This window comes from Poecilia latipinna, unplaced genomic scaffold, assembly GCF_001443285.1.
Source record: "Poecilia latipinna isolate Pla-1442-1.1 unplaced genomic scaffold, P_latipinna-1.0 Scaffold198, whole genome shotgun sequence".
In the NCBI taxonomy this organism is placed as follows: Eukaryota; Metazoa; Chordata; class Actinopteri; order Cyprinodontiformes; family Poeciliidae; genus Poecilia; species Poecilia latipinna.
The window spans coordinates 188,613-212,112 of NW_015112814.1; the positions used below are offsets into that span (position 1 = coordinate 188,613).

Sequence of the window (23,500 nt, forward strand, 5' to 3'; positions counted from 1 at the left end):
TGTACAAGAAAATAAATATTTTTCGATAAATTCCAGAGTTATGTCTCCTTCTCACAAATGTTATTGATTTGTTTATGTAACTATATGAAAGGAAAAGTGATTGACATCTTAAAATGTGCCATGACTCAAAAAGTAATAGTAGGATCTATGAAAAATGGCTGACTGTATCGAGTGGATAAGTTGCCCTCTGGCTTCCATGTGGGCTCTCTCCATGGTACTGATCTCATTGCCGCTCTCCTCTTATCATTCGCCCTCTCCTCCTCCTCCTCAAAAATATCGCCTTAAGGTTTTGCTTCCTAAAATACAACGTGATTCGGACGTGTGTAAACTACCGGAGCTGAGTAAGCGGGATTGCTCCTGACACATTGTAAGGCTCGTTGCCAACCCCGAGCGTCGTGGGCGCCCCGAAATGTGAATAATCTCTCGTGTCTGATTGGAGACTCTTGAAGACGTTTTGAGTCATCCTCTCTCGCAGATGATCCCCATCCCACGCTCCAGTTTTTTTTTTTACATCAACACTTGACAACCATCAAGTTCTTGCGTAAATCATTTTCACATTCTCATTGTAATCGACAAAATGTTTGATCACTGAGAGGGGGGAGGGGGGGGGAAATCAAGCACGACATTTTAAACAAACTTTTAATAAAGGATGCAATTATAGAATACAAAAAATAAAATGATTAATGCACCGGTCCGGCCAGGTGCTACAGAGTATAACTCCTTACATGTTATGACATTGCAGCATACTACTACAATTTTGTTTTGTCGAGAAGTTTCATAATTCATTGAACCTGACGCTTCTCGGGTTTCTTGTGTTGGGTGCTTGATCCAAGCACCAGCCGCAGGTCGCTGGCGAAGCTCGGGCGGCGCGCAAGGGGGTCCACGGCGGCGCAGGGTGCGCCGAGTCCCCGGGAGTGTCTCCTCATCCTGATGCCTCGTTTGCCCACGCACAGCGACTGGTAGGTCAGGATGGGGATGATCTGATGCCGCGACGGGCTGGTCTCGTCGGGCAGCCCGCCGAGAGCTGCGAGAGCCGCGAAGACAGCCTCCAGTCCGGCGCCTGTTTTAGCGGAGGTTTCGAAGAACGGCGCGTCCTCGCCCAGGATGTCCACCACCTCGGAGTTGCTGAGGACTCTCTGAGCGTCCAGGTCTGCTTTGTTGGCGCACACCAGGACTGGCACCTTCGCGGGGTGGTTGGGCTTTTGGAGTTTTGCCTTTGCGGCTTTAATTTCGTCGAGCAGCTCACGGACTTCATTCAAAGACTCTCTGTCATTCAAGCTGAAGACTAGGAGAAAAATATCACCTGCAAAGACAAAAAAAAAAAAAAAAGATTGTAATTGAGTTTAAGGACATCGACTGTTTTTCTTGGTAAAACTAAGCCATAAAGCGTCCTTACCTGTAAGTATGGACAATCTCCGTTTGGCTGGAAAGTCTTTCTCAGATGCCGCATCCAGCAGATCAACCTGGTATGTTTCCCCTCCTATGTGGAACATCTTGCGATAAAAGTCCTCGACAGTAGGCTCATAGTGTTCTTCATAGTCTTCCCCTAAGAACCGCCGGAGGATGTTGGTTTTACCCACTTTGGGCGCCCCGAGCACCACTACTCTGTGACAGTTCTTCGACTTGGTCGCACCCAACTCTGTCAGGTCCACCGGCTTTTTGGGGACTCGGTCAATCGACACCTGCCGACGCCCGGAACTTGAGGACCTGCGGGAGGTCATTCTCTTATCCTGCCGTCTCCAGCAACCTTTGACAGTTTTGATGATGCCCATGCCCGTTTTGGTTATGTTTGAGACTTTGGGGTGTTGGGATCGCGGGATGAGAGCTGCGCTCTGCAGTACTTGGTGCGCAATTCGTGAACGCTGATGCCCGGTGAAAGAGTTGAACACTTCGAGGATGCCATCAACGGGAAGGCAGAACTTCTCAGTTGTGTTCATCCCTTTGGCTCTTCCCACCGAGAAGCTTCTTGAGTCTAATCAGCGATCGATTTCCTCTCCCCCCTTCATGTGTGCTCCGCAACGCAGCTGAGTGCCATCTCTTATACTCCTGCTGAGAGCCCATGCAGTCTCTGCGTCATCGCGCTGGCTCAGAAAGTATGCCTTTTATAGAAGCATGAAGCACCCGCATAATGTCCAATAAAAAAAAAAAATCAATTTCTCTTTGGAATAAAGAAAGAAGTCTAGATTCATCTAGAAATACAGGTAGACATTACCTGCAGAACATGCAGTTATTTCAACATGATTAAAATCAAGTTAAGAATATGCATTTGAACAGTTTGTTCTGTGAAAAACACTCGAAGATGAAGGGTATCGTGATCTGTCCAGTCCTATAATTAGACGCACTCTACCTTTTTTATTTTTAGTTTCCTCTCTCTTGATGGATAAATGGATAGTTTACAGAATAATGGATGCAGAGCAGTCTAATAGCCCCAAATCCCTGCAGACATGACACTGTGAATTGTGGAGCGCTCAGAGTGATTAACAATGTTCTCATGTAATTTCCTGCAGTCGTGAGTTAGTGACAAACATAATTTGCTTTCATATCAGTGCCCCCCTCCCCACATGGTTATGGCATTTCACTGTGAGAAAACATATCAGACTGACACACTGACAATTTTACAGCACATCCTGCTATAACAGCGCCAGAGAAGATGTACAGATTTCAAGTTCTGTCTCTGTGGAAGCCCCCCCACTTATATTATATTACATTATATTGTCACGACTAGTTCCAAAGCACACTCTCTGCTCTGTGATTCACACAGCCTGGGGATAAATGATTCCTCTGCAGTACTCCCAGAATTTTATGATGGAGGATTTTACAACTGTATAATACCGAAGCCTAAACTTGTGCAAACTGGAAACAGCAAACTTGCTTGTATTCATTGTTTCATTCAAGCGAGGTCATCTAATAAAACTTAATATTATCATCACCCCGCACGGATTGCTTTTTAAACTGGCGTATCCTTAAATTGCCTTGAAATTCTTGCATTGATTTGAAACAATCAAGCATCAAGAGTTTGGACTCCTTGCAAGATTACTGCCCACACACACACTTTTCCTGCACTCTCTGTTGTAATATGCCCAGAGATGTCATTTAAAAACTCTCCCACACTGATCAGCAATAAAAGTGTTCAGACACGAGCAAGTTATACGCCCTATTGATGTATGCAGTTGTAAACGTGTTCCTACGACAACCTTGATATTGTCTCTCATCCATAGGCTAGAAGATGAGCTTTGTTTGGCCTCCACAAGGACTTATTTTGAGAGAACTTTGAAAAGCTTCATTTCTATTGACAAAGTGTCCCAACTTTCTTACTGAGGGGGCTGTACTTATATAAAAGAACAAAAGTGAATCAAAACATAGACATGGTAGAGTGAGGACAGCACAATGGATGCTGAAGGACATCACCAAGATCTTTGTCAGTGCAGCACAGAAGCCAGAACATGAGGTTTTCTACGTCAACATGCTTTTCAGTGAAACCAAGGACATGCTGAGTTGAAAAATCACAGAATGAATTCTTTTGAAAAGAAAATGATTAGAAAAGAGTCTATCTATCTATCTATCTATCTATCTATCTATCTATCTATCTATCTATCTATCTATCTAAATGACACATGGCTTTCTCAAAACAAATTAAAAATATAGCCAATTCAAGAATAATTTACTTAAAACAAACTTCTATATCCAGCTGAAAAGTTACTTGTTTTGTCTTATTTCAAATGTACTAAGATATTTGCTCTGGAAACCAGATAAAAGTACTAAGTAAAATTTTGTCATTTTGCAATGCCTCGACCAGCTGTGCTGATCTAAACAGCTGAAATGTTTCTATTTGTTCGTTACTTAACAGCTCATGTTAAGTGGTATCTTTGAAGAGCATTTTTTTTTATTCTTTTAGTCACATATTCAATAAGATTAGGGTTTAAAGTTTGACTGGGCCACTTGCCTGTTGTATGTAACGGGTTGCTGACTCAGTGTAAGGTGAACCTCTGTCCCAGTCATAAGTTTAGCTGCCTCTAACAGGTTTTCTTCCAGAGTTGTCCTGTTTTTAGCTCCGCCCTTCTTCTCATTCTCTCTCTCCACTCTGGATTTGCGGAGTGTCTGACTAATAGTTTTACGGTCAACTCATTCTCCCACTTGAGCTGTGTATCCTTACACGCTCTTTGGAGTAAAAATTGCTTTTTTTTGTACTTCTATGAGAAACGCACTCTTTGTCAGTTCAGGCGGGTGCTGTCTATTCTTTAATGTTCTATAATATATGTCTCAGGTTATTTCTGTCTACCAGGGGACAGTGTTTTGCGCTGATCTTTCTGTAACCTTTTTATTTCATAACTACTAATTACACTCACTTCCAGTCTTATGACCATAGTCATTTTTTTTGTTATCATGCATAACTGATTTATTTCCAACATACTATTCCAAATTCCCAGCCATTTACTGAAGAGGTTATTTTAACTAAAGTAGGTTTGTGCAAATATGTGCAGTCCTTGCAAAAAGTAGCAAAGATAGTCATATTTTCCCATAAATTATCTCTTCTAGCCTGAACGATCTATTCATTAATTTTTCTGTTTGTTTCAGTCTTTTAGGTGGGTCATTAGGTTTTTAGGTCATATTTTCCTGCAGATTTTTGTTCTTCTCACCTTTGAACTATGTAGATTTATGTTTGGCCAACACTGAAGATGACATGAGTGGAAATATTTGCCAGAACAACAACATCAGTGAGCTCTTAGAAACGATTTTCTTGTGAAGTTTCACAGAAAACACGTTGAACTACCACCACTAGAGGGCAGCAATAGGATGCAGTTGATTTTGCAGGGTTTTTTAGTCGCTTTTTGATGCATTTCTCACATCACATTTGCACGACAGCAAGTTTCTGAAAGCAGGACAAATTTCAAAACTCAGTTATGAACCTGCAAAATATATTGTTCATTCCTTAAAGGCAAGTATTCACGTCACTGGAGGCTTCAGTGTTATCAAAATGAAAGCAACTGATGCAAAGCATTTGCGATTTGTTGGCACAGGTATGAGAAACTACTACTATGAAGCACAAATGACTTAATGTTGTGGACGTTGAACAAACAGCTGTGAGAATTTGAATTCTGATCAGAGAAATGAACCAAAGCAATTGAGAAAGATTACAAGGTTCAAGTTGAACCTTGAATCATCAACTTGGGCCACGACCAAACGATCATTGGCTGAACGTTTGTTGTAACTGCAAGTTATTAGAAATCAAATAAGAAGTGATTCACTACATACAACCACGGGTATCTTTAAATTATTATGTTTAATGTCCCAGGGATTTTCCCCCACTAAAATCTCTGTCACATTCTTCTGTTGATCTCCATAGTATGAAATATTTGGTAAATGGTTAATGGTAAATGGCTTTCTACTTGTATAACGCCTTATCAAGCCCAGAGGACCCCAAAGCGCTTCACACTACAGTCATTCACACACACACACACACACACACACACACACACACACACACACACACACACACACACACACACATATATTGATTTCAACATCAATAAGTTACTTATGAACCTACAAAGAGCTTCATGTCCAGGAAAGCTTAGCAAACAGACCCAAACACACCTGCAAACAAGAAGTCATATTTCCTCTTCTGCATGTGACGTCACTGCAACCTGTTTTTCTCTCTTCCTCCTTTTGCTCCTCCTCCCCTCCTGTTTCCCAAATCTTGCCTGCATGTCCTCCCTGCTCTGACCTCATCACGCTTTTGTTGGGAAACAAAGAATGTTCAAGCATCTGTTTTGAGGAGAAATAAAGGCAGAGGGTTCCAAGACAGACAAGGAGGAAGGCGGGAGGAAGTGTCCACAGTGATTGGTATAGCTCACACAGAAACAGAAAGACCGAGAGTTGTAAACAGAACCCATCAGACTTAAACTGGTGAAGCTGTGACAGTTGAAATGTCACATGTAAGTCCTGGGAGTTTGTTTCATTGATTTGCTTGTACCTAATCTCTGTGCACGTTGGCCTTTTCTTGTCGTGTCAAAGAATGTCTTTGTTGTTTCAAGGTGGAACTGGTATTTCCTGTACATCCTGCTCAGTCAGCAGCAGGACCCACTCATCTCTCCCACAGCTTTATTCTCTCTCACTTAGGTAATCGTTTTCTCACTTAAGATGATAAACTGCTCCTCCTAATTGTTCCTGTAAACAATTCAAATTTCAGTTTCATAATTTTCGAGATTCCAAACAAATTCGTATACCTTAAAGAAAAAAAAAAAAGATTTTTAGGTGAATAATTAATGCATGACGACGTGGCTTCACAATATCCCATTAGGGCCGATGAATAAATAAAGAGCAGAAAGGAAAAGATGAGGCTGCTAGAAAGGAAATACGTTGTTATTTTTTTCAAAGGGCTTTCTGGGAGATGTGCTGAGAAATTCTGTCACAGTTTTTCTATTTATAACCTCTCCAGGAAATAAGCAAATTTTTGTTAGGGTTAAACTGCTGCATCGTTTTACATCCATGTGAAAGATCATATCTGTAGCAAACCAGATGACGTGTTATTAAATATTTAGAGATCCCGCTACTGGCTCCATGTACAGACATTTTATATAATTATTGTACTGTGTTTACTGTGGCACCCCTAATGGCGTGGAGTGCCCATCTAATACAAATATTACATGTAGATTTTTTTTATCGATATACAAAAAGAGAAAATAACACAATTTAAAGTACAACTTAATTTATTTATGCCTATATCATTTCATAAAGTAAACAATTCCATATATTTATTACACATAGTAATCTGATGATGTTTAATTTTTGATAGAGAGAAACATGAAGACTTGATAAAACACAGTGGGCCACCATCAGCGGATATGTTGTCCCCAAATTATTATTCCTGTAGCTTGAAGACTTTTTAATGTTTTACTCTGTGAATAACCAGCTTCACTAAAGCTACAATATGTAACTTTTATAATGTATATAAAAGTTATATATATTTTATGTTTTTATTATTTTTTTACATATTTGTTGAAATTGTCACTATGTCATAGCAGGATGGTATATATGACACAGATAAGCTACTCTGCCTTCTCTCAGTGCTATCTATCAACCAATCAAAGCCAGGAGGCGGGTCTTAGCGCTGCCAATCACAATCTCGTGTGGTACTGATCAATCTTCTCTTCCTTTACCCCCTTGCTCCCTGCTACACTGCAGCTAGCACAGCCTGTCATGAATGCTCAGGCTAGTTAGCATGGCCATCAGTTAGTAGACATACAAGGCAGCTCCTCATTAACATAACGATGCAGCAGAAATACAGCAAGCAGAAAAAGACAAAGAAAAATATCTATTTTTCTTGATAAAAACGCATGTTTGGGGGGAAATAAGAAAGAAAATACATTACTTGACGAAAACTCATGTGTTAGGAAAAGGAAAAACTAAATATATATTTGTGCTTTTATTTCTTATCAAAATATATATTTACTTTTTTATTTCTTATATCGAATATACACACACACACACACAAACCTTTTTTGTATAAACGTTTTAAGCTGCACCTTTAATGGCCTATCCTTCTTGTGAAGATTGTCCGAGAAACTGTCAATATATATGGCATAACAAAGTCATGACCTAAAATTTCTGAGTTGTGAGTATTTAGCTGCAAAAGCCATATATTTTCTTTCCTTTTTTTTTTTATTTAACACTTCAAATATCAATGAATGTATTTGGATCTAATTCAGCTGAGCTAGGGGGTTCCATCTGGCCAAAACTTAGTTTTCAACCAGTTTAGCCTTGTTTGGGATTCCTCATCATGAACACCTGCTCCATTCAGACCAGATACCTCTCCTGCCGGTCATTAAAGGGTTAAGCCTGACTCTGCATGCACCGAGCACTCCTCCCTCCCTCCCTCCCTCTCTCGTCCCCTCCCTACCCTGCTCTCCATCCATTTTTTTTTTCACTTTGCGTGTGTGTATATGTGTGTGTGTGTGTGTCTCTTCTACAGCCCCCCCAAAGCCTGGATTTGAGAAATGCACGCGCAAGTTTAGTTTGAAAACAAACCGTCGCGCTCAGTTTTAGATTATTTCCGAGTGTGCGGGATTTTCCTCTGCGCTTTTAAAAACCCATACTAGTTGTTCCCTATCCGAGAGGCAGCTACGGGATATGTCGAGAGGCGGGGACCTCTCTCTTTCCACCTAAATCCTCCCTAAGTTGGGACCCTGCTGACGCGATATGACATGAAGGTAAGAAGGGGGAGATGGGAGGAATTAGCCAAGTCTTCACGGGTGATTTTGTTTGCTAAGGTTCCGTCGATGTTTTAACTTTTAAACTCGGAAACATAGCTGAGTCACCGTCACATACTTTCACCTACGCGATCGTACCACTTGACGCAACAATGGCACCAATCAGCCGTCCTGGTTTAGGACAAATAAGTCAGATTTCCTGCCCGGTTTAAATGTCTCTTCGCGTTTGCTGGGAGAGCTCATGGGTCTGATTTGGGAGTGATTTCATTTGGCTGCTGAACGAGAAAACCCATAGCTTCAAGTGAGAATTCTGAGCACTTCATGGTTTTAGAGGAAACTTTTTCAAAAACTGTTTATTTCTCATAGAGCCACTGGTTTCACTATGTCTTAAAATGTGAACGTCTGAATCAAGTTGCCAGCTCTGTCACAAGTACTTTTAATTTATACAGAAGCACTCAGATTAGATGTGAAATTAGGCCTGAAGGAGAGTTTACCTGCCTCTTTAGCCGTTTAATTTTACTATGAAGACTGCTGGTTTTTACTAGATATATTTAAACACAATTTGTCAACCTTATTTGCTTTGAGGAGCAGCATCTCCACAGGACAGACTCATTTTGAGCCGGATTTAAGGCAGTTTGGCGACTTGCGTTTTGGGATTCAACATGAAGCCACTGTTTCACTCTTTCTACAATATAATCTTATTCATTGTCTTATTGTACCTTCAAAGCCATAGAAGATTTCAACAAAATGACTCTTCTAACATCTACAAAACAGTTCTACCAGAACAAGCTGTTCCGTCCGTTTATAAAAGCTGATGAATTTACACAAAATAGTCACCGTTAAAGAGAAAGCGACTAATTCGGCTCCTCTAAGGTTTTCAAAAACTTTTAACAAACTTTTTGAAACTTCAGAAGCTGGAAACGTATATCTGCTGCTCTCTGATGTAATCAACCCTGAACAAGAGGGAAGGTCAGTTTCTCTCCTTTCTGATAACACTCAGAGGTAAAACACAGGTTATTATATCAGCACATTATGTGGTTGACTCTGCAAGCAGGTTATTATTGGAGTTTAAATGGAAAGAAGAGTGTGTGGTTAATGTTGTAGGAAACGCTGAACTCTTTCGATCGCGATTTAAAAGTGACACTTTAGCTGCTTTTAGCTGATATTAATCACAAAAATGACTGTGATTAGCATGGTATCAATGTAAAGGATCAAATTATCGCTCTGTTTTTTTTTTTTCCCCCCTGCAGGACCACAGTTGTGGACGCCACTGAAGTTGCCAGGTTGTGTCGACATTCCTGCAGTTGTCTGCTGAACTGAGCATTCACCTCGCCCAAGGCAGTGGGCTTGTCCCTGCTGTTTGTTCTCCCCTTTGCCACACGTGAGACACTGCAGCCATCATGCAGAGTTCATCGCTTCGCCGGCAGATGAAAAACATGGTTAACAACTACACGGAGGCCGAGATCAAGGTCCGAGAGGCCACCTCCAACGACCCATGGGGACCCTCTTCCACCCTCATGGCTGAAATTGCAGACTTGACCTACAACGTGGTGGCCTTCACCGAAGTCATGGGGATGATTCTGAAGAGGCTGAACGATCACGGCAAAAACTGGCGCCACGTTTACAAAGCGCTCACGCTACTAGACTACCTGGTCAAAGCGGGCTCTGAGCGTGTGGCCAAATCGTGCCGGGACAACATATACACCATTCAGACGCTTAAAGACTTCCAGTACATAGACCGAGACGGACATGACCAGGGCATCCACGTTCGAGAGAAGGCCAAGCAACTGGTGGCTCTGTTGAAGGACGACGGGAAGCTGAAGAGCGAGAGGAGCCAGGCACAGAAGACCAAGTCACGGGTGGGGAGAGGCAGCGCTGGACGCCACAGCGGGGACGACTTCAACAGATGCAGATCACCATCATATAACTGTGAGTTGCCCCGATTTTTATAAAACAACGCGTGTATTTACCTCAAGATGTCTTATCATTTGGTAAAAACTGTCAGCTGAACCTTTCCTGCATCATGTGACCCGTCATTGTTAAGGAATGCACACATGACATGACGAGTCAAACATCATCAGATAGTTACTCTGACTGGGCTGTTTATTTTTAACACTACGTATAGATTTCTACCGACTTCTTACTTGTGAATCTTTACCGACATCCGGTTGATTCTACTCTGATGCTATCTTCTCAGGACGTGTTGATGAAGCACTTGGTCTTCTTGTTGTGGTAAAATGTCAGTCAGACTCACCCATCACAGCTGGATGTCAGCATTCCTTTCATTCTCCTTAACCGCCATGTCAGCTAAACTGGATTTACAAAAGAAAGGGGCCCAGCTGGTGTCCGTCAGATATGAAACCTCAACTGTGATGACAGTACTGCCGTAATCCTCGTTTGGTGGCGTACAGTGCCTGGCAAAAGTGTTCATTCTCGTTGAGCGCAAGCTTTTCATTTCTGTGAAGTGGGGTGAATATTAAGCTTTTTTTTTTTTTTTTTTTAAATAAGAAAATGTTAAAAAAATGAAAAAGCCACCCTGACTCAACACGTTAGAGAGACAGCTGTAGATCTTTTGCTTTGCATCTCTACCAGCTGTGCTCATCAAGAACCTGAATTGCTTAATTATAACTATTGAATGGAGAGCATATGCGAATATAAATTTTCAAATCTTACCACAGATTCACAACTATATCTGTCCCTGAACTCTTAAGAGACAGTAAGGCTATGCTCTAAAGCATCATACTGTAGTTCTGGCTCTAAGTTAAGATTTATCGCCCTGCTGGAAGGTGACCTTTGCCCCAGTCTCAAGCTATCAGGGCTTTTTCCCCCCCAGGATTTGACTTGCATTTAGCGTCACCTTTCTTCCAGCCAAGTCCAATAAAATGCTTCTTTCCCTGGTGAAGAAGGATCTCCACCACCTTGTTTCTCCTGGTATGCGTAGGGAGAGTTGCAGAGTTAGCTGCATGTTGGTCAGAAAGTTCAGTTTTCGTCTCATCCAACCAGAACACCTTCCACATTTTTGCTGTGTCCATGACATTGCTTGTGGAAAACTGCAAACTGAACTTTCATTTTTCTTTTCCTTGCCACTCCTCCATAAAGGGCAGATTTGGTGAAGTTCATAATTAGTAGTTGCCTGCTGGATAGATTCTCTATTTAGGTGACTTCTAAAGGCAGCTTATTGGACTGGATTTTATTTAGCGATATCAGAGTAGACAGAGAACAGTGGGATAAACACTGAATCAGAGTCGGATTTGGCCGTAAAAACAATGATGAATCAACATCAAACATAATCGACTATTTCAGCGTGTTTTTAGTGACGGTAATCAATATCTAAGCCAAGTGACCTCTCAATGTTGATTTAATTGCTGTTTGGTTTTATAGACGGACAAAATCTCACTACAAACACTTTTTACTTCAGATTTTTTTTCCTTGTACTGAACAGTTTCCCTTTGCTTGATCTTTGGAAAGCTTTGAGGTCACTGATTTATCAGCGACTGCAAACAACTCAAACCACATGATGCGACAACCACAACCCCCTTGTAAACATGTTTTTCTGTGGTATATAATTATACTTTAGTGCTCATGTTGTCTATATGGTTTTTATAAAGGTTGTTGCAGCAGATCTTTGTTTTCATAAAACACCACTTTTCTCTGGTGATTTCCTCAGCTTGTTTGATTAAATGAACACAGATGTGTCCTCAGGAAGTATCTCATTGTTTACTAATCAATTTTCCTTTTGTCCAGGGAGTCTTCGATATTCCTTGCCTGTACTTATCTGGGCTTTAATCTTTGGGTTTTGATGCTACGGAATTGGTTTGTTTCATCCTGTCAATACCATAGTTAGCATGGATTCCCCCCCCCCCCAGATAGAAATCCATTTATCCATTCACAATTGTTTTCTACATCTGGGTAATCCTAGTAGGGTGGAGGGGGAGCTGGTGCCGATCTCCAACGGTCAAAATGCTGACGGATGATGTAAGGGTTAGGATGTTGGTGGATATTCATTTTCAGCAAGTAATTCAGATCAGATTGAGCAGCAGTAATCTGGAAATGATTGGTTTCAGAGATCTCAGTTTGCCAGCATTCGGCCTACTTCCTTATTTTAGCCCAGTGACCTACAGCCTGGCACCCAGACTGGTACAGTGCCAAACTTTCCTCAGTGAGTCCCCCAAATCTACACATGCGTCCTGAGACCCTCTACGAGGTCTCGGGGTAACAAGGTGGGCCCGACTCCAAATCCGATGCATCCATTTCTCTTCCCCCAACCAGCAACCTCACTCTCCACACAGCAGCGCCATTGTTTTCGGCCCAGGCAGAACTGGGCAGGCTGTGGCGAGCCATGCCAGCTAAGGCCCTAAACAAGAGCCAACGGAAAATTAACATGCAACAACAGTTCTGGCTCTTTCCTGACCTTAAAAATCAGCCTGTGTGGTTTTGTTTCCCTTTCTTTTTCCGTCGGTAAACCTTTCTGCCTCTCGAACACGTGTTCCCAAATCTTTGATAAAACTCAACTCTGCTCTGTCTGTCCTCCTAGCCTCTGTTGCAGCCTCCCCGTCATCTCGACTTGACCCAGACCTCGAACAAGCCATTCCAGCGTCTACTGGAGAAGAGGAGCTGCAGCTGCAGCTGGCTCTGGCTATGAGCCGAGAAGAAAGTGAAAAGGTACCTCTAACGGACATAACACACACACACAAGCAGAATACAAAACTCCTGCCTTTCCAGCACACATGTCGGACAGAGAGAGATTTCTTAGCTGCACTAGCTGCCTTCTAAAATTGCTTCACCCTCGTAAAACATTAAACGGCTCCTGCTCGCTCACTTCTCCTGCCTGTCGTCCGCGCCACCATTTCCTAGAGATGAAAATGATGCAATTGTGCTCTTATCAGTGATGGGACTTTGACCAATCGGTGTGAGTGATACCGAAGAATGAGTAATCTGAGAGTGAGCGAGCGAGGAGCCAAACAGGAAATGTGCATCGATCCACTCCTGAGGACCCACATTCCGCATTAGTCTGCATAGCAAGGGCAGCGTTTGAGACGTTTATATGCTAGTTGATGCTAAAAAAGTTTAGGCCAAGTCAAAAAAGGTGAGCCCCATAGTAATGAGAAATTGATTAGCATATATTTCCATTTTGTGTTTAAAAAAAAAAAAAAGCTTATTGCATTGTTCAAATGATTTCCCCATGAACTCAGTGATAAAATGCCTGGAATGTCTCCTTTTGATCAGTCTTCCTCCTAATCATTCCTACTCGACTCTAGCCACCTCCCACAGTGGGAATTGATGAGCAGACTCAGCTCCAGATCGCAATGAAACTCAGCAAAGAGGAAGCGCAGAAGGTAAAGGTAAACCTGGACCAGGGATGAGCCTGCCTCTGTCTTGCAGCACTTCACCTGTTGCTTTGCAACAACCAGCTCCATGCACTCTCCCCTCTTCTTTTCCCCTATAGATCTGACTCATAATATCCATCATTTTGTCACTTTTTAAACTCGACAAGGTCATTTTTTCTCCAAAGAATAACCACCTCTAACCTCATCCTTCTTTACAAACTAACCACTAGATTTCTGCTTTTTAATTCCACTTGGTTGAGGTCAACACATCAGATACTCTGGCCTGGTGCTGAAAGGATTGAACCCCTCACCTTTATTTGAATGTTTACTCAGTAAAATTGCATGCAGCTAATAAAGAGGCTGTCCAAGCTTTGTTTTTGCTCCGATCGCAATTTAAATCACGCTTACTTCCTCCAGCAGCCAGTGAAGCGTGCCCCCCCTCCCGCTGTGGAAATGGACGAGGATGCCCAGCTCCAGTTAGCCTTGAGCCTGAGCAAGGAGGAACACCAGCAGGTAGTCATCATTGTTTAACTTTTGGTCGACTTTAACTCCCTGTTTAACCATTTAGGTTTTCAAATGATATGCTTTCGGGTCATTTGTCGATTTTGATTCGGTTTTTACGTGTCTATGCTAACACACTGCAACACAATGGATCTGCATTGTGACAGTGATGCGCCGCGCTCTCTGCACTTTAACCAGAGAACTCTCCACTTTGTGCCAAGTGTGTCCACAAGCCGCCCCGGGACAGCGCAGAGTCATGAATATAGCATAATGTGACAATATGTGTATTTTGCCCAAAGCCGTGCTGCTGAAAGGCATCCATGTGTCCGTGTCTGTTTTTAGGAGCAGCGCACTCGCCGAGGAGATGATTCTGATCTCCAGAAAGCCTTGGAGGAGAGCAAACGTGAAATGGAGGGAAGAGGCGGGGTACGAATAGTTTTGACATTTTGTTGCCTTAAACAAAGTAGAGGGTGTTCATTTTAGATGCAAGAGTATGTAAAATAAAGTTATTTATTAGAGTAAAACTTAAAATTGTATTATGCCATTGATTAAAAATGTACAAAAAAAGTGTTCTAAAACAGTAGAAATAATAGGTTTATCACATGTTTTTCTTATTTGTGTCTTCAGACGGCCTTCATGGACCTGGTTGATATTTTCGCGGTACCTAAAGATGCACCGCCTAGTGACATCCGCTGGGATAACACTTCACACCAGGCAGCAGCTGGGGCCAGGGCCACAGACCCCTGGGACTCTCTAGGTGAGCCTTGAGTACACTTAACACTTCTATTCTGCATCAAAGAAAGGCCAAAACATTTACTTATTAGATGTTGTTAGACTGTAGAGACACACCTTGAGGAGTTGCAGCTGTGATTGAAATCAGAAGTGGCTCTAAAAAGTACTGATGGAGGGGAGTAGTTGTTAACTATTGTAGTAATCGATTAATCGTTAACTGGAGTATACAAACTCAAAAAAAAAAGGCTATTTGATGAAGAACAACCTACTCAGAGCAGTAACTAGGCCAAACTGTACAATAGAACTATGTACCACTTTGTGTTGATTTATCACAAAAAAAAAAAAAAAATCCACATATGTATTTATGTTTGTAAACATAAAGTGAGAAAGGTTTGAAGGGTATGAATATTTTTGCAATTGTGTCAAAATATCCTTGCACAATCGGTGTTTTTCTTGCACAAATATACATTTGTAGGTGCATTGTGTAGCTAGACTCTTTGTTGATTTTTCCCTCCATTTTGCTGATGTAAACATGTTTTACTGCCGTTTTCTCAAAAGAAGACAAGACTCCAAGATCTGATTCTCCCTGGATGGCGCCACCTTCCCAAAGCCCCCCACCACCGTGGGAACCTCCAGCGTACCCTTGGGATGCGCTCCAAGACACCATCTCCAACCCCAAAGCCCAAGATTGGACTTCCGGTAAGTGTGGGTCATCAGACACACTCATACATCTCAAAAAAGTAAAGTAAAAATGTCACAAGTTGTGGCTTATCCGCAGCGTCCTCTGGAGTTGATGCGTTCTTAGCTCCGTCTGACAAAACAGCCACTAAAGGAGCATTCATGCAACCTCCACTTCGAAGTGGAAGCCCTTCGGGTAAAGTTTGTCTTTCACTCAGTCTGTACCGGGTTTTGTGTGTCCCACATTCTTACGTTGCCGCTTATCTCTCCTGCTAGATGGGGATCTGTTTGACGAAGCAATGGATGGCGGCCATGCGAGTATTAACGGTCAAGATGAGGACAGTTCTGACCTCTTCAACATGTCTGGTCTTAGAGACAGCCTGGGCAACACTAAGCCTCGTGCATGCAGGACACCGGAGTCATTCCTCGGTCCCACGGCTGCTTCCTTGGTAGACCTGGATGTGCTCATTCCAACAAATCCTCCTGCAAAGACCACAAACCCATTTTTAGCAGGTATTTTGGCACTACAAATGTTTGCACAGCTACAGCTGAAAGCAGATCGTACACACCCTGTACATTTTTACTTGCCGTTTGGCATTCAACCAGACCAACAAAAAGAGTAAACTAATGACTTCTTTTTGTTTTGGCTCAGGTCTCGGTGCTCCTTCAGCTGCCAATCCATTCCAAGCCGAGCAGCCAAAAGTCAGCCTGAATGACATGAGCTCTACCTTCGCCTCTCCGGTTCCCCAGAGCGCCTCTCTGCCATACAGTGCCTCACTGCCCCTGCCGACAAGCCACCAGGGTGCCGCCATACCTTCGTCGCTCACCCACCCCACTCCGCCTGGTCTGGAGCTGCCAGTGAAGCTCCCTGAGCCTTTGTTGCCCTTCTCCTCAGCCAGCAATGAGGAATTGCAAGCTTCACAAATCAACATAAACCCATTCTTATAAGGACCCTCCAAACTGGGCTAGGAAAAAAAGGAGGAATGCTCTTGGAATAATGCTCATTTTGCAAACCAAACCGCAGCCCTACAGACTTGTCTGAAAAGCGTATTATTAATGGTTTTTATATCGTTGTATACAACAGTAATGCTTATATTGTTGCAAGCTAGTTCTGCTCCTCCACCACAGCCAATGAAAGCTGTTGTACTGTTTTTAATGGGTAACAATTTCAAACAAAACAGAAGTACACTTTGATATTACTTTGTTGTCCACCAGCTTTGTGGTTAGTGCTGAGCCTCAGATCTCTTGCAACAGGCAACACCTGCTGCCCAGTGCCTGAAACGCCCCTACATCAACTCATTTACCCGATGAACCAGAACTGATTGGTTTATTCAGTGTATATAAATATATATAATTTGAAAAATAATTGTGGGATTAAACTACCTATTGTGTTTTGAATTTCCAATATGCAAGATGGCATCAGGAATGTAAAACCATTTGCTTGTTAAAACGCCAACTAATGAAATACAGCAGCAAATCTGCAACCATTTATTTTTATCGAGAATGATTTACTCTTATTTTTCCTCATCTCCTCTACAAAAGTACATTTAAACAGAAAATAATCAACCTAAGTAAAAAAACAAAACAAAAAACCAGTTTGACTCTTTGTTTTGCTTTTACATGTAAGTGGGTAAAATCCTGATAAAACTTAAAGGAACATCTAAATATCATGTAAATCTCTCAATATTAAAAAAATAAATCCAAATGTACAGAATTGGTAGCATCAGTTTAATTAACTCAAAGTGCTCCAGAGACCAATGAAGGAAAAAAAAGTATAGATATTGGCAAAAATACATTTACATTTATGCTGTACCCCATACTGATGATGGTATATAAACAAGATGCCACATAAATGGGTGCATCTTACTAAATTTTAATATCACTGAAGGAAAAAAAAAAAAAACTTTATAAATTCAAATATAAAAGAAGCTTGTATAGCTTCGTTACACTCATTACTCATTTCCACTGTTTACTTACAGCTAAAGAAAACCTATAGAAAAATAACTTTAAATACAGAAATGTAATATATGGGCTGGATAGCTGATTCAGCAGCTGTGCAGCAGACAGTGGCACTCCACCGTGAGAGAACATAACAAATGGTCATTTCTGAAAAAAGCAGGAAAACTTAATGGAAGGAAAAGATTCACTGACCAAGTCCTGACCATGAGCAGTTTGTTTTATTATATCATTTTGGTTTTGCGCTAGCTCTAAGATGGATAGATTTAACAGAGGAATAATCCATGGCCAGGTTTTTAAACAGTCCACTTTTCCCCCCTCAATAATCCCTTTTTTTGTGCTTCATGTGCGATTTAAGTCATTGTTCTGCTGAAAGAACTTAGACTTATGCCAGAAACTAATTTTAATGACGAATCTTCCCTCTGCACTTTTATCAACGCCTAACAAATTAGCAATTTCATCCATAGACGTACCTTTATCTAGCTGTATTTTTTTATAGTGGCCTTCATTTTCTGGCCTATAAATAAACATGAAGAGTTGTACTTTGCTTTCTTCTACACAGCACATCATCTCAGAGCGACTGCGACCTACTTCTGACTGTTTCTGCAAACTTTTGTACTTCTTTTTGTGTCTTTCTCTGCATAATGGTTTCCTCGCTCGTTAGTCGGGATGTTTTATAACAATATTCTAATTATATGCAAAATGTGATCATTCATTTTATGCAATCTGTAATTGCACAATAAGCTTTTAATCATTTGCAATTCGAACCTCTAGAACCAGTAGTAAACTGCCTTTGCGTACAGTACTTTTGTTGATAAGTCACACTCCTCCTTCTCCCTCATTCATAAACTGTTAAAACTTATGAGAGTTTAAGTCAAACTCACATCCATATTTGGATTCATTAGATTTAGTTTTAGCTTAGATTACCTCTCATCAGGCAAGAATGAACTAGTTGGAGCGACTTGTATGAAAGAAAATTGGTAGATGTAACCTAAATGATGATACTGAGCAAACATCACAATGATTATTTCATAGAATCATGTCCTTTTTCCAGCAAATAATAGGACCAATTTCCCTCTTAAATTTCACATCTTACAAGGTCTGCAGCCCATTTTCTTTTTCTTTGTCCAGCATTAAATGTGGCATCAAATCAACTGAAATCAGAGTTGTTGCTGTAGACTGAGAATCTTGATGTAAAGTTTTTAGAAGGCTTCTCCGAGTTCTCAGGGGAACGTTTCAGTAAAATCTCAGACACACGTCACTTGACTGTGACAGACTCCAGCCAGCCCAGCACCTCTTGCAAACCCTGTCCAGAGCGGGCACTGGCCTCCAGCGTTGTGATGGGCTGAGGAGCCGATGCGATGATGTCATCCATTCTGAACAGTGACTTTATCTCCGTGAGGCTCATGATGCAAGGCATGTCCCTGGACAAGATTGGAACGAAACATCAGCAAATACAACATAACTCTACCCAAGACACGAGGCTGGGAAATTGGATCTTGATCTGACTTCATGTGACAACTTGCACATCTGGACTGATGTGGATGTTATACCTCTTGTTGAAGAGAATAAGCACAGAGGCACTGCGCAGAGGCTCAGCAGAGAGCACAGACAGCAACTGGATACAGGAGGAGGATATCTGGACAGTGTTGGCTGAATCCACCATGAACTATATGAAAAAAGAAATAAAGATTCTAACTAAGAAAACAGTCATTTTTCTTAAATCGTCAGCATAGTAAATAATGCAACATGTACACAAAGCCCATACAATAACCGAGAAGCAGTCCTGGAAGTAACTGGGCCATATAGGCCCCATGCAGCCTCCAATTTCCCTCACTGTCACCTTCTTCTTTTTCAAGGTCAGGTCTGTTAGGTTGGTTCCTACCTGCAGAAGAACAAATAGTGTGTTGACATTGTAGTGATAAAGTGCAGTCAGAGCTGACCCAAGAGTTTATGTATGGCAACCAAAACAGAAACGGATCACAGAACCTTACAGCTGCAATTTCTTATTTCTTTCTCCTGACAGTTTAGGGTCAGCAGTATTCACAAATTCACAAATTTGTGAATTCACAAATTCACAAATTTGTGAATGTCGTTCATTCACAAATTTTTTCTTCCACCTTGACGAGAACCTTCCAAGTTCTACACACATGAAAACCCTCATTCACTGTAGATGGGGTGTTCTTTGGGGTTTTAAGCCTTTTCATCCCTCCTCCAAACATAAACATTATCTTTATGGCCAAATAACTTCAATGTTTTGCAGAAACACTAGAAGAGCTATAAATATACTTATTGTAACCTGTTAGTATGGGGTCCATTATCAGCTGCTATAAGTTTGATTGTTATTTAAGCCCGTTAAGAATGCAGCAGGGCATGTTAATATATAAAATGAAACAATATGCTTACTGTGGGAAGAGTCGATGGAGGCGAACCCATTTCGCATGAACCATGTAAACTGATCAGTTCATAAACCTGTAAGGAAACATAACTAAAAAGGAGCAACTGCTGTGGTTTAAATTTACCTGTAAAGACAAAGATTTTTTTTTAATGTTAGAAATGTCCAGGTGGTATATTCAGAGTTATTTCTCAAGCTATAAAACATATTCAATAACTTAAGTTCTGTCTGTCAACAGGCGTTTAAAACCCATTTTACAGCAGGCTAATTGCAATAGCTACACTAGCTACTAGCCTGTTGTAAATCCTGCTTCAGTTTAAACATTCACACGAGCATAAAGGATATTTTGTAGGCGTTTAAGTAACAAAGTCTTTCCAACACCAGTTGCCCCAAGAAGTAAACACACTTCTTTGCTGGTCATTTTGCGTTTTTCTGCATGGAGGTAGTAAGTCAAGACCGTAATATCATGTTTTCATAGTCGCCTCATTTGGCAACCATAGTGACGCTCACGTGATTATAGTACTTAACCGTAATAGGTCGAGATAGAAATCAATCATCTCTTGGCGCCCTCTGATTGGTTCTAACATAATCCGTAAAAATAATACGGAAATAAACAATTCTCTCCACGATTCTCTCATGCTCAAAGAGTGCCCGTTGATTTAGACGACGGAAGCTGTCAGAGAGACGGACTCTTGTCTCCTGACCTGCTGCATTGGCATTTTTTTGTTGCAGTTTTGTGATTTTATAAGGACAAGCTGTAGAAGAACACCATGGAAGCTAAATTAAAGAAAGAGCTGGGGACAAATATGCTGAAGTCAACTGGACACGCAGGCGGGGGATGCATCAGTGAGGGCCACAGTTACGACACTGATCACGGCAGAGTGTTTGTGAAGATCAATCACAAAAGCGGGGTATTTAGTTTTTGTTTTTAATCATTCTGATTAACAAACTGTTGTTTAATTTGGGTTTTAATCTCGAGTTTGCATTCAGGCTAGTGGAAAAAAAAGAGTTCCAACTCTGAATGCATTTGTAGTGCTGTGCAGTTACTTTTCGAATGATAATAATGCACACTTCTAACCTGGAAAATACAGGAAACTTGTCGAATGACACTGATCAGCGACTACGTTTGCTATTTTTTTTTTTTTTACAGGCCAAGTTGATGTTTGATGGAGAGATGTCGAGCCTGGAAACAATTTTAAAGACAGAAACTGTCAAAGTCCCGAAACCACTGAAGGTGATTGAGCTTGACACAGAGGGTTGCTTATTTGTGATGGAGCATCTGGACATGAGAAGTCTTAACAAGTGAGAGCTCCTTACTTATATTTGCAGTGCTTTGTAGTAGAAGGAGGCATTAAAACATTTAGTCAGGTTACAACTTTAAACTTCAATGTTGTTTTTGGTATTTATATTTTTTCATAGATTAATATTGCAGTGTGAAAAAATTTAATCATTATTTTCCCCTTTTTTTACAAACAGAAATGTGTCGTGAATTTGCCACCGTTACTTTGCTATTTGTGCCTCATGCTCTTGTCCTTACTTTTCTTTAGACTTAATTATTCACTACTTTATGTTGTTCTATCCTATAATTGGACAGTGAAGTACATTACTGTCCATGGGGAGTAACTTTATGTTCCTAAAAGTAATCTGTGTCAAATCCACTGAGCAGGTACTCTAAACAGCTGGGAGAGCAGCTGGCGGATCTGCACCTTCACAACAAAAGACAGTTGGAAAAACAAAATAAAAAGCAGCAAACAGTGGGTAATTTACTTCAACTTTATTCCAGTGCATGCAAACACCAGCCAGCACTGCATTCACAAGGACATTTTCAATTCCGCAAATGTCCATGTTTTTTTTAATTTTCAAATTACACTTAGTTTTTTTTTTTATTATATGTCTCCCTTTTCAGGTAAAGGAGCTGGACACACTGAGATGGATCCTGTTGAGAAATTTGGCTTTGATGTAAATACTTGCTGTGGATATATAGCACAGGTAAAAAAAAGCATGTGCACATAATGTATTGGTAAACAATGGAGTCAGAGTCTTTGTTTTCCTTCATGTCTTTAGAAAAATGAGTGGCAGAGCGACTGGGTGCAGTTTTACTCCCAGCAGAGGCTGGAGTACCAACTGAACATGGTGGAGAAATCGCATGGCGATCGTGAGGCCAGAGAGCTGTGGGCAAAACTGCAGGTGCACTGACTATTAGAGCATTCCCTTAAATCCTTATAACATCCTATATCTGTTAATGTAAAGCATAAGTGATCCCTTCATTACAGCTGAAGATCCCTGAGTTTTTCACCAATGTGGAGGTCATCCCTGCCCTCCTCCATGGAGACTTATGGGGGGGCAACGTGGCAGAATGTGCAGATGGCCCAGTCATTTTTGACCCAGCTTCTTTCTATGGCCATTCAGAGTTTGAGCTGGCTATTAGTGGGATGTTTGGTGGCTTCAACAACTCTTTCTACTCTGCTTACCATGATAAGATCCCTCAAACACCAGGGTTTGCACAAAGAAACCAGCTCTACCAACTCTTCCATTACCTGAATCACTGGAATCACTTTGGAGGTGGCTACAGAGGCTCTTCGATAAGGATTATGAAGAATTTGCTCAAATAAAAACTCTCACAGTTCCAATAAAAAAAATAAAAAAAAGCTTTAAAGTCTTATCATAAGCCAGGTAATATCTATATTTTTTTTAGATAGAAAAAATGGCAGAGTGAAATTTACTAAACATTCTAAAACATCTAACTGCATGTTGGAATTTCTTAGATGTATTGAAAATGGAGAAAAAAAAACATTTATATAGTTAAAACAAATATGTTGCAATACTCTGCTGTATTATACACTATGTGTGATTCCATGATTTAAAACTGTAGTTAAATAAATGAAGTGTAGGTTTCTTTAAGGTCATTAAACTTGGCTTGCCAGAAGAACTAACACAAAGTATTAATCTGCGGTCTGTCAAAATAATAGATATGAGAGGAAACACACCTCTCATATGTTTATATGAGAGGTGTGTTTCCTCTCATATCTATTATTTTATTACATGCAGTTGTCCCAGTGTAAATTACACTCAACAAGAATTGCAGTTCCTGATATTTTAAAAGATTTGACATATGCAGTCTTCATAGTCTTTCTCCATGATCCTGATATGCATTGGTTGTCATACTTTTTGCTACTAAACCAATAATAAATTATGCAATGATTCCAAACATTTGTCTGACCTAAGATTTCTTTATTATTGTTTCACTTATGTTAAAATCAAAATAAAATGTCTTTATCACCATAAAGAAGCTAGGAATAAGAACGTGCTCTTGTGGGTTAATAAAATTCTTTAACATTCTTCTTGGCAGGAAGACATGTAGTAGCCAACTTTTGAGAAACGGTAAGCTCTGAGCTCGGCCCTGCTGCATTTGGTCTTTTTTGATTCCAATCACTCGCCGTAGCAAGGCGTGGCGTTTCGAAGCACATCCAGTGAGGGGAATTCCGACTCTTGCTTAGGATCCGGATCATTTGATTCAGTTCAGTAACAACTCTTCCAAAATAGTTTTTTATTCACTAAGACCTCTACCTCTTACAAACGAGTCGGGTTTGGAAATTGAATTAGCATATGTGCGAACACACATATGAGGATTGCCCGCATTGTTCACAGGAATAAGTTTTTGGCTTGAATAATTTAAATCTGTCAGGTTTTAAGCTGACATG

The 23,500-nt window shown here is 40.9% G+C and overlaps 4 protein-coding genes across 11 annotated transcripts; 2 read left to right on the forward strand and 2 right to left on the reverse strand.

The window, feature by feature from the left end:
- Positions 1 to 498: 498 nt before the first annotated feature.
- Positions 499 to 3,481, reverse strand: rasd2a (RASD family member 2a). The gene is made up of 2 exons (XM_015031052.1): positions 1,397 to 3,481; positions 499 to 1,303 (listed from the first exon to the last, which is right to left on the reverse strand). Exons 1-2 carry the CDS (start codon positions 1,935 to 1,937, stop codon positions 783 to 785), a joined length of 1,062 nt encoding a protein of 353 aa, XP_014886538.1. The 5' UTR covers positions 1,938 to 3,481; the 3' UTR covers positions 499 to 782.
- A 4,410-nt stretch (positions 3,482 to 7,891) lies between these two features.
- Positions 7,892 to 17,220, forward strand: epn3a (epsin 3a). 8 transcript variants are annotated; one of them, XM_015031053.1, is made up of 11 exons: positions 7,892 to 8,210; positions 9,461 to 10,139; positions 12,745 to 12,872; positions 13,469 to 13,552; positions 13,955 to 14,050; positions 14,381 to 14,464; positions 14,666 to 14,795; positions 15,329 to 15,469; positions 15,549 to 15,644; positions 15,725 to 15,961; positions 16,101 to 17,220. In XM_015031053.1, the coding sequence occupies exons 2-11, from the start codon at positions 9,611 to 9,613 to the stop codon at positions 16,394 to 16,396; spliced, it is 1,821 nt and encodes a 606-aa protein (XP_014886539.1). In that variant the 5' UTR covers positions 7,892 to 8,210; positions 9,461 to 9,610; the 3' UTR covers positions 16,397 to 17,220. The 8 variants fall into 8 exon arrangements, with proteins under 8 accessions (XP_014886539.1, XP_014886542.1, XP_014886543.1 ...); XM_015031056.1 differs by having other exon boundaries at positions 13,958 to 14,050; XM_015031057.1 differs by having other exon boundaries at positions 13,469 to 13,546.
- Positions 17,221 to 18,322: 1,102 nt separating this feature from the next.
- arl16 (ADP-ribosylation factor-like 16) lies at positions 18,323 to 20,303 on the reverse strand. The gene is made up of 5 exons (XM_015031063.1): positions 20,145 to 20,303; positions 19,811 to 19,866; positions 19,173 to 19,289; positions 18,958 to 19,073; positions 18,323 to 18,828 (listed from the first exon to the last, which is right to left on the reverse strand). The coding sequence occupies exons 1-5, from the start codon at positions 20,218 to 20,220 to the stop codon at positions 18,663 to 18,665; spliced, it is 531 nt and encodes a 176-aa protein (XP_014886549.1). The 5' UTR covers positions 20,221 to 20,303; the 3' UTR covers positions 18,323 to 18,662.
- Positions 20,304 to 20,399: 96 nt separating this feature from the next.
- Positions 20,400 to 22,611, forward strand: fn3krp (fructosamine 3 kinase related protein). The gene is made up of 6 exons (XM_015031062.1): positions 20,400 to 20,710; positions 20,950 to 21,101; positions 21,466 to 21,557; positions 21,706 to 21,788; positions 21,864 to 21,986; positions 22,073 to 22,611. Exons 1-6 carry the CDS (start codon positions 20,570 to 20,572, stop codon positions 22,409 to 22,411), a joined length of 930 nt encoding a protein of 309 aa, XP_014886548.1. The 5' UTR covers positions 20,400 to 20,569; the 3' UTR covers positions 22,412 to 22,611.
- Positions 22,612 to 23,500: the final 889 nt, after the last annotated feature.

What these genes read in the sequence shown, in the direction of transcription:
- epn3a (XM_015031053.1), top strand. Translation starts at nt 9,611, where the DNA reads ATGCAGAGTTCATCGCTTCGCCGGCAGATGAAAAACATGGTTAACAAC. An exon ending in GCAAGGAGGAACACCAGCAG is followed by an intron (nt 14,051 to 14,380) that starts GTAGTCATCATT and finishes GTCTGTTTTTAG; the next exon opens with GAGCAGCGCACTCGCCGAGG. An exon ending in TCGAAGTGGAAGCCCTTCGG is followed by an intron (nt 15,645 to 15,724) that starts GTAAAGTTTGTC and finishes CTCTCCTGCTAG; the next exon opens with ATGGGGATCTGTTTGACGAA.
- arl16 (XM_015031063.1), bottom strand. Translation starts at nt 20,220, where the DNA reads ATGACCAGCAAAGAAGTGTGTTTACTTCTTGGGGCAACTGGTGTTGGA. An exon ending in CTCCATCGACTCTTCCCACA is followed by an intron (nt 19,290 to 19,810) that starts GTAAGCATATTG and finishes GTTCTTCTGCAG; the next exon opens with GTAGGAACCAACCTAACAGA. An exon ending in CTTATTCTCTTCAACAAGAG is followed by an intron (nt 18,829 to 18,957) that starts GTATAACATCCA and finishes AATCTTGTCCAG; the next exon opens with GGACATGCCTTGCATCATGA.
- rasd2a (XM_015031052.1), bottom strand. Translation starts at nt 1,937, where the DNA reads ATGAACACAACTGAGAAGTTCTGCCTTCCCGTTGATGGCATCCTCGAA. An exon ending in GAGATTGTCCATACTTACAG is followed by an intron (nt 1,304 to 1,396) that starts GTAAGGACGCTT and finishes TTGTCTTTGCAG; the next exon opens with GTGATATTTTTCTCCTAGTC.
- fn3krp (XM_015031062.1), top strand. Translation starts at nt 20,570, where the DNA reads ATGGAAGCTAAATTAAAGAAAGAGCTGGGGACAAATATGCTGAAGTCA. An exon ending in TAAAAAGCAGCAAACAGTGG is followed by an intron (nt 21,558 to 21,705) that starts GTAATTTACTTC and finishes CTCCCTTTTCAG; the next exon opens with GTAAAGGAGCTGGACACACT. An exon ending in AGCTGTGGGCAAAACTGCAG is followed by an intron (nt 21,987 to 22,072) that starts GTGCACTGACTA and finishes CCTTCATTACAG; the next exon opens with CTGAAGATCCCTGAGTTTTT.